The sequence below is a fragment of the Delphinapterus leucas genome, chromosome 2 (assembly GCF_059928025.1).
Source record: "Delphinapterus leucas isolate spDelLeu-1000000601 "Yukka" chromosome 2, BTC_Dleu_Yukka2, whole genome shotgun sequence".
NCBI classification, from domain to species: domain Eukaryota; kingdom Metazoa; phylum Chordata; class Mammalia; order Artiodactyla; family Monodontidae; genus Delphinapterus; species Delphinapterus leucas.
In genome coordinates, this window is record NC_143130.1 from 121,934,927 (window position 1) to 121,949,315 (window position 14,389).

At 37.1% G+C, this 14,389-nt stretch overlaps 1 protein-coding gene across 5 annotated transcripts in view; it reads left to right on the forward strand.

Annotated features, from left to right (window-relative positions):
- The window catches only part of GEMIN2 (gem nuclear organelle associated protein 2), a 37,202-nt gene that overhangs the window by 13,539 nt on the left and 9,274 nt on the right, over positions 1 to 14,389 (forward strand). For 2 of the 5 annotated variants that reach the window (XM_089907645.1, XM_022570682.2), the window contains one exon: positions 9,129 to 9,549. The exons of the other annotated variants lie outside the window; for them this stretch is intronic. In XM_089907645.1, the coding sequence (XP_089763771.1) occupies positions 9,129 to 9,168 (40 nt within the window). In that variant the 3' untranslated portion in view covers positions 9,169 to 9,549. Of the gene's footprint in view, positions 1 to 9,128; positions 9,550 to 14,389 lie in introns of those variants that run through there. 5 annotated transcript variants of the gene reach the window in all.

The following is a 14,389-nucleotide window of genomic DNA, read 5'->3' on the forward strand; positions in this document are numbered from 1 at the left end:
GGATAAATTCCTAGAAATAAGTTAAAGGGCTTGCATGTACTTCTTTTTTTTTTTTTAATTTTTATTTATTTATTTATTTTTGGCTGTGTTGGGTCTTCATTGCTGCGCGAGGGCTTTCTCTAGTTGCGGCAAGGGGGGGCTACTCTTTGTTGTGGAGCATGGGCTCTAGGCGCACGGGCTTCAGTAGTTGCGGCACACGGGCTCAGTTCTTGTCGCTTGCGGGCTCTAGAGCGCAGGCTCAGTAGTTGTGGCACATGGGCCTAGTTGCTCCACCACATGTGGGATCCTCCAAGACCAGAGCTCGAACCCGTGTACCCTGCATTGGCAGGCAGATTCTTAACCACTGTGCCACCAGGGAAGTCCCAAGGGCTTGCATGTATTTCTAAAACCGATATATTTATTGCCAGTTTGCCTTCCAGAAAGATCATACAACTCTGTTCCCACTAAAGTGTCAATGAGAGTGCCTGTTTCCTATTCAGCACTAGGTGTTTTCAGTTGATATAAATATTTCCATTCTGATAATAAAAAGATACAAATTATTTTTATTTGCTTTTGTATGATTATCAGTAAGGGTAGAATATGTTTTATTGCAGTTTTTTTTAATTGCTACTGTCCTTTGTTCATTTTCAGTCAGGGCATGTTTTTATTTAGTATACATTTGATTTTATTGCTTACATTAAAATTTCACCTGGAATTTATTTGAAAATGTCTTCATATTCTAAATTCTTGTGTGTGTGTGTATATATACACACACATATTTATATTAGGTCTCTTTCTGGACTTTATATTTTTCTTCATTGGTCAGTGTTTTTATTCCAATGCCAATAACTTTTCAAAGCTTTATAGTATTTTTAATATTGGGAGGGTAAGTAATCCTGTGTTCATTTTTCCCTCCCCCAGACAAGATACTTTTTTTAGAGTGTACACACATTCAGCATGTAATTTCTTTCTTTTTTTTTTTTTAAACATCTTTATTGGGGTATAATTGCTTTACAATGGTGTGTTAGTTTCTGCTTTATAACAAAGTGAATCAGTTATACATATACATATGTTCACATATCTCTTCCGTCTTGCATCTCCCTCCCTCCCACCCTCCCTATCCCACCCCTCCAGGCGGTCACAAAGCACTGAGCCGATATCCCTGTGCCATGCGGCTGCTTCCCACTAGCTATCTACCTTACATTTGTTAGTGTATAGTGTTAGTTTGTCCATGACTTTCTCTCGCCCTGTCACAGCTCACCCTTCCCCCTCCCCATATCCTCAAGTCCGTTCTCCAGTAGGTCTGTGTCTTTATTCCTGTCTTACCCCTAGGTTCTTCATGACATTTTTTTTTCTTAGATTCCATATATATGTGTTAGCATACGGTATTTGTCTTTTTCTTTCTGACTTACTTCACTCTGTATGACAGACTGTAGGTCTACCCACCTCATTAAAAATAGCTCAATTTCGTTTCTTTTTATGGCTGAGTAATATTCCATTGTATATATGTGCCACATCTTCTTTATCCATTCATCTGATGATGGGCACTTAGGTTTTTTCCATCTCCGGGCTATTGTAAATACAGCTGCAATGAACATTTTGGTACATGACTCTTTCTGAATTTTGGTTTTCTCAGGGTAAATGCCCAGTAGTGGGATTGCTGGGTCATATGGTAGTTCTATTTGTAGTTTTTTAAGGAACCTCCATACTGTTCTCCATAGTGGCTGTAACAATTCACATTCCCACCAGCAGTGCAAGAGTGTTCCCTTTTCTCCACACCCTCTCCAGCATTTATTGTTTCTAGATTTTTTGATGATGGCCATTCTGACTGGTGTGAGATGATATCTCATTGTAGTTTTGATTTGCATTTCTCTAATGATTAATGATGTTGAGCATTCTTTCATGTGTTTGTTGGCAGTCTGTATATCTTCTTTGGAGAAATGTCTATTTAGGTCTTCTGCCCATTTTTGGATTGGGTTGTTTGTTTTTTTGTTATTGAGCTGCATGAGCTGCTTGTAAATTTTGGAGATTAATCCTTTGTCAGTTGCTTCATTTGCAAATATTTTCTCCCATTCTGAGGGTTGTCTTTTGGTCTTGCTTATGGTTTCCTTTGCTGTGCAAAAGCTTTGAAGTTTCATTAGGTCCCGTTTGTTTATTTTTGTTTTTATTTCCATTTCTCTAGGAGGTGGGTCAGAAAGGATCTTGCTGTGATTTATGTCATAGAGTATTCTGCCTATGTTTTCCTCTAAGAGTTTGATAGTTTCTGGCCTTACATTTAGGTCTTTAATCCATTTTGAGCTTATTTTTGTGTATGGTGTTAGGGAGTGATCTAATCTCATACTTTTACATGTACCTGTCCAGTTTTCCCAGCACCACTTATTGAAGAGGCTGTCCTTTCTCCACTGTACATTCCTGCCTCATTTATCAAAGATAAGGTGACCATATGTGCGTGGGTTTATCTCTGGGCTTTCTATCCTGTTCCATTGATCTATCTTTCTGTTTTTGTGCCAGTACCATACTGTCTTGATTACTGTAGCTTTGTAGTATAGTCTGAAGTCAGGGAGCCTGATTCCTCCAGCTCCGTTTTTCGTTCTTAAGATTGCTTTGGTATTCGGGGTCTTCTGTGTTTCCATACAAATTGCGAAATTTTTTGTTCTAGTTCTGTGAAAAATGCCAGTGGTAGTTTGATAGGGATTGCATTGAATCTGTAGATTGCTTTGGGTAGTAGAGTCATTTTCACAATGTTGATTCTTCCAACCCAAGAACATGGTATATCTCTCCATCTATTTGTATCATCTTTAATTTCTTTCATCACTATCTCATAATTTTCTGCATACAGGTCTTTTGTCTCCTTAGGTAGGTGTATTCCTAGATATTTTATTCTTTTTGTTGCAGTGGTAAATGGGAGTGTTTTCTCGATTTCACGTTCAGAGTTTTCATCATTAGTATATAGGAATGCCAGAGATTTCTGTGCATTAATTTTGTATTCTACTAGTTTACCAAATTCATTGATTAGCTCTAGTAGTTTTCTGGTAGCATCTTTGGGATTCTCTATGTATAGTATCATGTCATCTGCAAACAGTGACAGCTTTACTTCTTCTTTTCCGATTTGTATTCCTTTTATTTCCTTTTCTTCTCTGATTGCTGTGGCTAAAACTTCCAAAACTATGTTGAATAAGAGTGGTGAGTGTGGGCAACCTTGTCTTGTTCCTGATCTTAGTGGAAATGCTTTCAGTTTTTCACCATTGAGGATGATGTTGGCTGTGGGCTTGTCAGATATGGCCTGTATTATGTTGAGGAAAGTTCCCTCTATGCCTACTTTCTGCAGGGTTTTTATCATAAATAGGTGTTGAATTTTGTCAAAAGCTTTCTCTGCATCTATTGAGATGATCATATGGTTTTTCTCCTTCAATTTGTTAATATGGTGTATCACATTGATAGATTTGTGTATATTGAAGAATCCTTGCATTCCTGGAATAAACCCCACTTGATCATGGTGTATGATCCTTTTAATGTGCTATTGGATTCTGTTTGCTAGTATTTTGTTGAGGATTTTTGCATCTATGTTCATCAGTGATATTGGCCTGTAGTTTTCTTTCTTTGTGACATCCTTGTCTGGTTTTGGTATCAAGGTGATGGTGGCCTCGTAGAAGGAATTTGGGAGTGTTCCCCCCTCTGCTATATTTTGGAAGAGTTTGAGAAGGATAGGTGTTAGCTCTTCTCTAAATGTTTGATAGAATTCACCTGTGAAGCCATCTGGTCCTGGGCTTTTGTTTGTTGGAAGATTTTTAATCACAGTTTCAATTTCAGTGCTTGTGATTGGTCTGTTCATATTTTCTATTTCTTCCTGATTCAGTCTTGGCAGGTTGTGCATTTTTAAGAATTTGTCCATTTCTTCCAGATTGTCCATTTTATTGGCATAGAGTTGCTTGTAGTAATCTCTCATGATCTTTTGTATTTCTGCAGTGTCAGTTGTTACTTCTCCTTTTTCATTTCTAATTCTGTTGATTTGAGTCTTCTCCCTTTTTTTCTTGATGAGTCTGGCTAGTGGTTTATCTATTTTGTTTATCCTCTCAAAGAACCAGCTTTTAGTTTTATTGATCTTTGCTATTGTTTCCTTCATTTCTTTTTCATTTATTTCTGATCTGATTTTTATGATTTCTTTCCTTCTGCTAGCTTTGGGGTTTTTTTGTTCTTCTTTCTCTAATTGCTTGAGGTGCAAGGTTAGGTTGTTTATTCGAGATATTTCCTGATTCTTAAGGTGGGCTTGTATTGCTATAAACTTCCCCCTTAGAACTGCTTTTCAGCATATAATTTCTTTATCTACAGTAATTATGCTAATGATGATAAATAACACTTACTTGGCAGTTTGTGCCAGGCATTTTTCTTAGTGCTTCAAAATAGGAACTCATTTAATCCTTAGAAGGTAGGTACTATTATCAGTTTACAGATGAGGAAACCATGGCAGAGGGAGGTTAAATTACTTTCTTACCATCACAGAGCTAGTAATTGGCAGAGCTAAGATCCAAACTCCAGAACTAAGCCCTTAACTATGCTGATCACAAACAAAATTAATACCTACCTCACCTGTTGGTAGTAAGGATTAAATGAGAGGATGCCCTAGGCTCAAATATACTGTATCTCTAATTCTTAAAACAACTCAGGGTTTTTTTTCCTTTACAGATGGGACACCAGTTCATAAAGATTAAGTATCGATAATTGATGGTTCAGTAAGCTAGTACTTAATGGAACCAGAAACTTAAATATATCATCTGACTGATATTTTATAATATACAATTATGAGAGAAGAAATGTCCAAGTGTATTGGGTCATGATTTTTTTTTTTCCCCTCAGAAAGTTAGGTAAAAATGGAAAAAAGTTCTAGGACAGAAAAGTTCTAGGACAGTTCTATAGACTTCACTTAGGAAAACTTATAGAAGGTTATAGCAAGCTTGGAAAAAAGATAACATAGGCCTCGACTCTTTGCAGTAACAGCTTCAATGTAAGTATCTGTCATTGTTATGACAGAAAACCCAAGAGGGTTTTTTACTGTTGGTTTTGTTTGTTTGGGTATCTTTAAGGCAAGAACTGCTAATTCATAGAAATACCTCGTTATGTGAGTGGGATCCCATTCAAAAAGGATCCAGTAAATGTTAGCTGCCTTAATTGTTTTACCAATGGTAATTATTTTTTAAAGCTTCTTATTATGGAGTTGTTTAAACCATAAAAATGTTGTAGAATAAACCCCCAAGATAAATCCATAACCCAGCTTCAACTGTTTTGTGATTGTATTTTAAACAAATCTCGGACATGTCATTTTTCCTGTTTTAGTGTATCTAACTGATAAGGGCTTTTAAAACACATGACTGTAGTATTTGTATCACAAATTTATTGAATAACTAATAAATTTCAGAATAACTCCATAGTATCGTCTGATGTCCAGTCCATGTTTCATGTTCCCTAATTGTCCCAAGAATGTCTTTTTACATTCGAATTGTTCAAATCAGGATCCAAGTGCACTGCACTCATTACATTTGTCTAATATGTCTCTTAAGTATCCCCATCAACCTCTTGGGTTTTTCTTGCCATTTTCTTGTTGAAGAAACCGGGTCCTTTGACTTGTAAAATTTCCCACATTTTGGTTTTGACAGCTAACTTCATGATGGTATTTAATGGTTCATCTATCCTCCATACTGGTAGGTAGGTCTAGAGGCTTGATTATATGTAATGTGTATGTTTGTTTGTTTGACAAGACTGTATGTGTGCTATTGTGTCACATCAGGAAGCATATAATGTCTAGTTGTCCCACTTTTAGTGGTGATAAAGTTGACCATCGCATTCAGGTAAAGGGATATTGCAGTCAATATTCTTTTTGATGCTCAAATTGTTCCATCTTTGGACAGTGGGAGCCCCTCAGATCAATTCCTATGCTTTTTGTTATATAACCTTAGTAGTCTTTTTTATTTTACGGCTTTCTTCCTTTCTAGTATGCCAAAATAACTCAGATGTATCTTGGACACTTGGCTCCAGATCTGGAATCAGTCTTTTCTTTTCTCCTGGGAGTGCTGGTTCCTGTTTTAAAGTAGAAAATGGTGTCTAGAGTCCACAATTTGGACATTAGGGAAGCTAGTTGTTATTCGTTTGGTCATTGCATTTAGACTGAACAGAGCTAGGAAGTTATGTAGTTTTTAGAAAGAGAAAAATAAAATCATGAGTTCAAATTAATATTTCAGTTCTAAGTTAAGACTACTTGATTTTTTTTTTTTTTGCGGTACACGGGCCTCTCACTGTTGTGACCTCTCCTGTTGCGGAGCACAGGTTCCGGACGCACAGGCTCAGTGGCCATGGCTCATGGGCCTAGCCACTCCACGGCATGTGGGATCTTCCTGGGCTGGGGCACGAACCCGTGTCCCCTGCATCGGCAGGCGGACTCTGAACCACTGCGCCACCAGGGAAGCCCGACTACTTGATTTTTATTTAATGTTTTATTTCTGTTCTTCTATGCTCAAAATTCTGGTTTCTAATAATATTAACATAATTTTTGGCTTTATCCTGTAATAGTCACATAATAGTTTCAGAATAATACTAACAATATTACTGATAATAAAACTATTGAAATCAGTTTAAGAATTCTTTTTTTTCTTGGTTGCTTTACAATGTTGTGTTAGTTTCTATTGTACAGCAAAGTGAATTGGCTATATGTGTGTGTGTGTGTATATATATATATATATATATATATATATATATATATATATATATATCCCCTCTTTTTTTGGATTTCCTTTCCATTTAGGTCACCACAGAGCACTGAGTAGAGTTCCCTGTGCTATACAGTAGGTTCTCATTAGTTATCTATTTTATACATAGTGTCAATAGGTATATATATGAATCCCAATCTCCCAGTTCATCCCACCCCCCTTTCCCCCTTGGTATCCATACGTTTGTTCTCTACGTCTGTGTCTCTCTTTCTGCTTTGTAAATAAGATCATCTATACCAATTTTTTCAGATTCCACATATATGCATCAATATATGATATTTGTTTTTCTGACTTCACTCTGTACATTTAAAAAATTCTTTGCAGTTCTCTTTGTCACTGGTATGTCTCACTAGGGATATCAGAACATCATGTTTAAGATAACTTGAAATTATTCTCCTCTGTGTGGTTATGCCACCAACCTAGTATAGGAGAAGGTTCATTTGGTCATTTTCTGTTTTTATTTAATCTTTTATAATTTCATAAAATATTTACATTATTCCAAAGTTAAAATTATAATTCAAGGTACATTTTGGAGCATTTTAGAATCCACCTTTATCCTCTGTAGCGTCTTTTCTCCCTTTTGTAGTTATCCATTTTATTGTTAATTTTTGATTTATCCTTCCATTCAGTGTTCTTTTAAAAAATATAAGCAAATATATATAAATATATCTGCATTTCTGCACATGCTTACAAAACATAACATACTAAGCATTCCATTCTGTACCTTGTTTCTTCACTTAACAGATCTTGGAAATCACATGGTAGCAGTGCAGATATTTCCCTCTTTTTTTTTTTTTTTTTATAAAAGCCTCATAGTCTTCCACTGTGTAGATGTATCCTAGTTCATTCAGTCAGTCCATTTATTGATGAATATTTGGGTTGTTTGTGGTCTTTTGCTATTACAAGTAGTGCTGCAGTTAATATTTTTAAGTATACATTAAATTTTTTTTAATTGGAGTATAGTTGATTTACAATGTTGTGTTAGTTTCTGGTGTACAACAGCATGATTCAGTTATCCATATATATATTCTTTTTCAGATTTTTTTCCCCTATAGTTTATTACAGGATATTGAATATAGTTCACAGTGCTATACAGTAGGACCTTGTTTATCTATTTTGTATATAGTAGTTGGTATCTGCTAATCCCAAACTCCTAGTTTATTCTCCCCCGCCTTTCCTCTTTGGTAGCTATGTTTGTTTTTCTATATTTGTGAGTCTGTTTCTGTTTTGTAAATAAGTTCATTTGTATCATTTTTTTATTTTTATAATTAATTAATTTATTTATTATTTTTGGCTGCGTTGGCTCTTCATTGCTGTGCACGGGCTTTTCTCTAGTTGCGGCGAGCGGGGACTACTCTTCGTTGCGGTGCACAGGCTTCTCATTGAAGTGGCTTCTCTTGTTGCAGAGCATGGGCTCTAGGTGTGCGGGCTTCAGTAGTTGTGGCTCATGGGCTCTAGAACACAGGCTCTGTAGCTGTGGCGCATGGGCTTAGTTGCTCTGCGTCATGTGGGATCTTCCCGGACCAGGGCTCGAACCCGTGTCCCCTGCATTGGCAGGTGGATTCTTAACCACTGCGCCACCAGGGAAGCCCTGTATCATTTTTTAGATTCCACATATAAGTGATATCATATGGTATTTGTCTTTCTCTGTCTGACTTCACCTAGTATGATGATCTCTAGGTACATCCATGTTGCTGCGAATGGCAATATTTCATTCTTTTTTATGGCTAATATTCCATTTGTGTGTGTGTGTGTGTGTGTGTGTACACGACATCTTCTTTATCCATTCATCTGTTGATGGACATTTAGCTTGCTTCCATGTCTTGGTTATTGTAAATAGTGCTGCTATGAACACTGGGGTATGTGTATCTTTTCAAATTAGAGTTTTCTCTGGATATGTGCCCAGGAGCAGGATTGCTAGATCATATGGTAATTCTATTTTTAGTTTTTAAAGAAACCTCCATACTGTTTTCCATAGTGGCTGCACCAATTTACATTCCCACCAACACTGAAGGAGGGTTCCCTTTTCTCCACACCCTCTCCAGCATTTGTTATTTGTAGACTTTTTGATGATGGTTATTCTGATCGGTGTGAGGTGATACCACATTGTAGTTGTGATTTGCATTTCTCTAATAATTAACAATGTTGAGCATCTTTTCATGTGTCTTTTGGCCATCAGTACGTATTCTTTGGAGAAATGTCTATATAGGTTTTCTGCTCATGTTTTGATCGGGTTGTTTGTTTTTTTGTTATTGACTTGTATGAGCTGTTCGTATGTTTTGGAAATTAAACCCTTGTTGGTCGTATCATTTGCAAATATTTTCTCCCACTCCATAGGTTTTTTGTTTTGCTTATCGTTTCCTTTGCTGTGTAAATTCTTTTTTTCACCAGGTACTTTGACCAACGTGACTTAGCTGATGAGCCATCCTGATAATAACTGATCTCTCAGGGATAGAAGATATTTGTAATGAAGACAGCCCGAGTCTGAGGAAGTGCAATGCCAGTTCAAGTACTGATTGCATCACATCTTCAGCACTATGTGAAGCGTCTTCATCTTAACCTGTGCAACTCAAGTTGATATTCAGAAGATAGATTGTGTTGGTATGAGTATCTGAGGTATCTTTGAAAGATGTTACCCAGTTTTTGCTGAACAGTTTAAATAGTTTTCTGTAATCACATGCTTTTAAAACAAATTGAATGATTTATTGGTGAAGCATCCTGCACAGAAACTGTATGACGAAATTGTACAGAGGTCGTTGGTGCTGTTTCATTGTTTATTCACATATACACATATAAAATTTTATTGAAAATGTGTTTTGGTTACTAAATTTTGTTTGACTATTTAACAAAACAAAAGACAATGGATAAATGTCCTTAGTATTAGAATTAAGATAATCTAGATTATATGGCACGTGTATTCATAGTCAGCAACAAAATTAGTCTAACATTTTCCCTTTAAGCTCTATACTTTTATTTTTAAATGCTTTCTTTCTTTTTTTTTTTATAAATTTTTTGTTTATTTTTGGCTGCGTTGGGTCTTCATTGCTGCACGTGGGCTTTCTCTAGTTGCGGCGAGCGGGGGCTACTCTTCATTGTGGTGCGCAGGCTTCTCATTGCAGTGGCTTCTTTTGTTGTGGAGCACAGGCTCTAGGCACGCAGGCTTCAGTAGTTGTGGCTCGCGGGCTCTGGAGTGTGGGCTAAGTAGTTGTGGCGCATGGGCTTAGTTGCTCCACTGTATGTGGGATCTCCCCGGACCAGGGCTTGAACCCGTGTCCCCTGCATAGGCAGGCGGATTCTTAACCACTGCACCACCAGGGAAGCCCCTAAATGTTTTCTTGTATAAACAAAACTTTTTCTTTACAAGTAATTTTCAGTAGTACCCTAAAAGGTTGACTGTTTTAATTTTCCTATCACACCTTTTATTCATATCACTTACAATTTATCTATTCCTTTCTTTTTTTTTTTTTTGGCTGCGTTGGGTTTTCATTGTTGCGCGCAGGCTTTCTCTAGTTGCGGTGAGCAGGGGCTACTCTTCCCTGTGGTGCCCAGGCTTCTCATTGCAATGGCTTCTCTTGTTGCGGAGCACGGGCTCTAGATGCACGGCTTCAGTAGTTGCAGCACACAGGCTCAGTAGTTGAGGCACATGGGCCCTAGAGCGCGCAGGCTTTAGTAGTTGCAGCATGTGGGCTCAGTAGTTGCAGCGCACAGGCTGTAGGGTGAGCGTGCTTCAGTAGTTGTGGACCGCAGGCTCTAGAGCACAGGCTCAGTAGTTGTGGCACATGGGCTTAGTTGCTCCGCAGCATGTGGGATCTTTCCGGTTCAGGGATCAAGCCCGTGTCTCCTACATTGACAAGTGGATTCCTAACCACTGCGCCACCAGGGAAGTCCCAGTTTACCTATTTCTATATCAGGTAGGAATGTTTCCTACTTTAAGCAACAGAAGATCCAAGTAGCAATGATTTTTCAAATAGGGATTTATTTTTCTCTCATAACAAGAAGTCTAGAGGAGCTGGCATTGGTTCAGTGACTCCACGATACCAAGGTCTCTGAAAGTCTTTTAGCTTTTCCCTCATGGTAAGATGGCCACTGCAGTGCAGAGCAATGTGTCTGTATTCAAGACAGGAAAAGGGGGGAAGGAGGCAGAGCCTTCCACATCTGTTCCTTTTCTCATAAAAGCAAAACCTTCTCCAGATATCCACAGTGGATTTGTGTTCACCTGTTGGCCATGAGTGTATAAAATTATTACCTCTAGCCCCAAGAAAAGTGGGGAAATGAAATTGTAAGCTTTTCCAGTCTTTCTAATGGGAGATGGAAAAGGAAAAGGGGGTTGGGAATAACTGTTGATCAGGCAACCAATAGTTTTTCTGCTATTTATGCAAGGAACAGATGTAATTTTATATTTGAATCTTTTCTACTATTATGTCTTCAAAAAGCTGATTTTTAAATGGTAGCCTAGTAGTCTAAGTTGTATTTTACCATAATTTAAACATTCTCTCATTGTTGGATATCTAATCTGTTTTCAGTGTTAATTCAATATAGAAAACACTACCGTGAATACCTGTACGTACATAACTCTTTCCTTACTTTGACCGTAAGTTCCCAGGAGTTGGGTTGCAAGTCATGAGTCTATCAGTTAATATTGCACTTGAAACTTGACTTAAGTGAGGTTTTAAAAATTAGGGATTTATTTTTGTTTCTCATAAACTGATTCTGGTTTGAGAAATTCAGGGCTGGTGCAGCAGCTGTCCAATACCTTAAATATCCTAGGCTGCATCCAGATTTCTCCTTCATCAATGTTAGTGTATCGCTTTCATCTTTTTAGTCATGATCTGTTTGCTTTATCTCTTACTTCGAATCTACGTTCCAGGGAGGATAAAAAGGTACCACCACTTCTTGTTGTCCTAACGGGAGAAAAGTGTTACAAGAAACCCTCAACTTATATTTCATTTACCAGAGTTATGACATTTTCTACTTATAAAGAAAGCTGGAAAATGTAATTTTTTAGGTGAGCACTCCTACCAAAGATGGTTCTGTTAGAAAACAGGGGAGAGGGGCTATTGGGTAGGCAGCCAGCAGTGTCTACCATAAAGAGTTTAGATCTCCAACCAATACCACAAGTAGCCTTGTTATAGCCTCATATTCTTTGCTGATTTGATCTTTAGGGGGTGGGGCTAGGGACTGATTTAATAAAGGTTAAGTGTCAATTTGTTCTAACTTATGTATAACTCTTCCATAGCTAGTGGCTGAGCATGTTCACTACTCACACAGAAGAATTAACATTCCTGAGGACTAGAAACATAAAAAAGAAGGCAATTTTGCATGTACAGAAGACCAGTGGTATAAGAAATTATTTGAATGCAGTTACATCTTTATTTTCCAGCTAGCTGTAGGATCTCTAATATTTAACTGAGAACTTATTTTTCTAGTAACTCAACTTGGCATAAGGATATTTTTCAGGAATGTAGAAACAAATAAAAGATATTAGAAACCACTAATGTAATCGTAAATATGCAGACTACCAATATATCAGTAGCTATCAGTAGCTTTAGGGTTTATCGAGCCTTTCACAATTAAAAGTATCTTCTGATTTTAATGAGAAATTGAAGAGGAAAATCTTTCCAACTCTTATCACAGGTAGAAAACTTTAAGTTCATTGAGAAATTACACATTTTAAATATAGAATTTAGAGGTAGTTATTTTGAAAATAATAGCTACCAAATGGTAGTTTAATCAGGTCTGTGCGAGCGTGGACCAAGTAAATTAGATTGCACCTGTATTTGTTTTCATGTAAAAGATTCATTACTTCTTTTTGGCAGGAGGACATTATGCATTTATTAACTTGCAGTAATACTTTTATTAAAGTTGTATTCATTTCTCCCTTTTAAAATAAGATTATTTCATCTGTGTCTCTTAGCAGAATAAGCCAGTTAGAGGCCAAATTAGATGAAAAGTGGTTCAGGTTATCAGTTTCGCCACCTGGGGACAAAGATATAAAAACGTGTTAGAAATTATTGAGAAAGATCAAGTTGACCTGTGTCCATTTTAAGATGATATTTTCTTATACATATTACCAAATTCCCACCAGATTTTTTAAAATAATATTTCCTAAATAATATGCCTTACAATATTTATTTATGTGAACTTTAGTGTTTCTTGAAAAAAATGGTACTTTAATCAAATACTAAACAAAATTAAGCTGATTATTGATTTTTCAGAACTTGTAACATGCCATTCATGTGCATTAAATAAAGTTGACAAAAGAGGATGAATAAAATGTATCTGATCACAGTACTCATTTTTCAAAGAGCACTTTGAAAAACTTTAGTAGGTTCTATCCAGTTTCTTTCTTAACTTTGCTGACCCCAAAATTTGTGCCAATCCCAGTTTCCGTAATCAGTTTGGTGCTTACCCAGGCCTGAGTTGAACTCCCATCCTACAGCTATATTCTAGTAGGACTCGGAAAACAATTCACCATGTAACCTTGGCTCTAGGATTTTGTTTCCCTTTAGTCACTGTATGTTGGGTTCTGCTGTGGACTAAGTATTTGTGTCCCCCCAAAATGCATATGTTCATATCCTAACCCTCAAGGTGATAGTATTAGGAGGCAGAGCCTTTGGGAAGTGATTATTCGGTCATGAGGGCAGAGCCCTCCTGCCTTTGTAAAGAGACCTTAGAGAGTTAGCTAGTTCCGTTCTGCGAAGTGAGGACACAGTCAAAAGACAATCTGTCTGTGAACCAAGAAGCAGGCCCTCACCAGACAACAAATCTACAGGCACCTTGATCTTGGACTTCCCAGCCTCCAGAACTGTGAGAAATACATTTCTGTGTTTCATAAACTGACCAATCTGTGGTATTCTGTTATAGCAGCCCAAATGGACCAAGTCAGGTTCTGATGACATCTCCAGGCTTAAATTCCCTTAATGAGGTTTGACTGGTAGACACAGGGGACTGAACTATGTCATTATGGTTAGCATAGGCCACTGACTAAATAGTTTATAAATGCTGTCCTCATAGTTTGTCATTCGTACAGTGTAGTTTTTACTTTTGAAACATACATCTGCTCTTCAACACAAGTTTACTATTCACTTAGGGCTGTTGATGACTATAATTAAGATATAAAGTTGTACAAAAGGATACCCAAATAAAAATATCTTTATTATGGGATTACATTAAAATAATCTAATGCACAATTTACTTGTAACTTTCAAGTCTTTTTGATATGCTCACAATCGTATTTATATTCATAATGTATATAAATATTATATATTTTATATATTTATATATATATTTTGGCCTCACTACAGCATGTGGGACCTTAGTGCCCTGATCTGGGATCGAACCCGTGCCCCCTGCATTGGGAGCACGGAGTCTTAACCACTGGACCACTAGGGAAGTCCCCATAATGTATATTTTATATATTGCATGTGCAGTGTCCTGTAACAAACTGTTTTCTCTTAATACCAATTAACATCATTCCATGTAAGTGAATACATGTAGATCTATTTCATCCTTTTTACTGGCTGCACAGTATTTCCTTGCATGCCAGTACAAATCAAGTGCCATCAGTGAGCACAACCAAATAGTGCAAATCCTTATACAACGGACATTTAGGTTGCTTACACTTCTTGGCTATTGTTAATAATGCTGCAGTG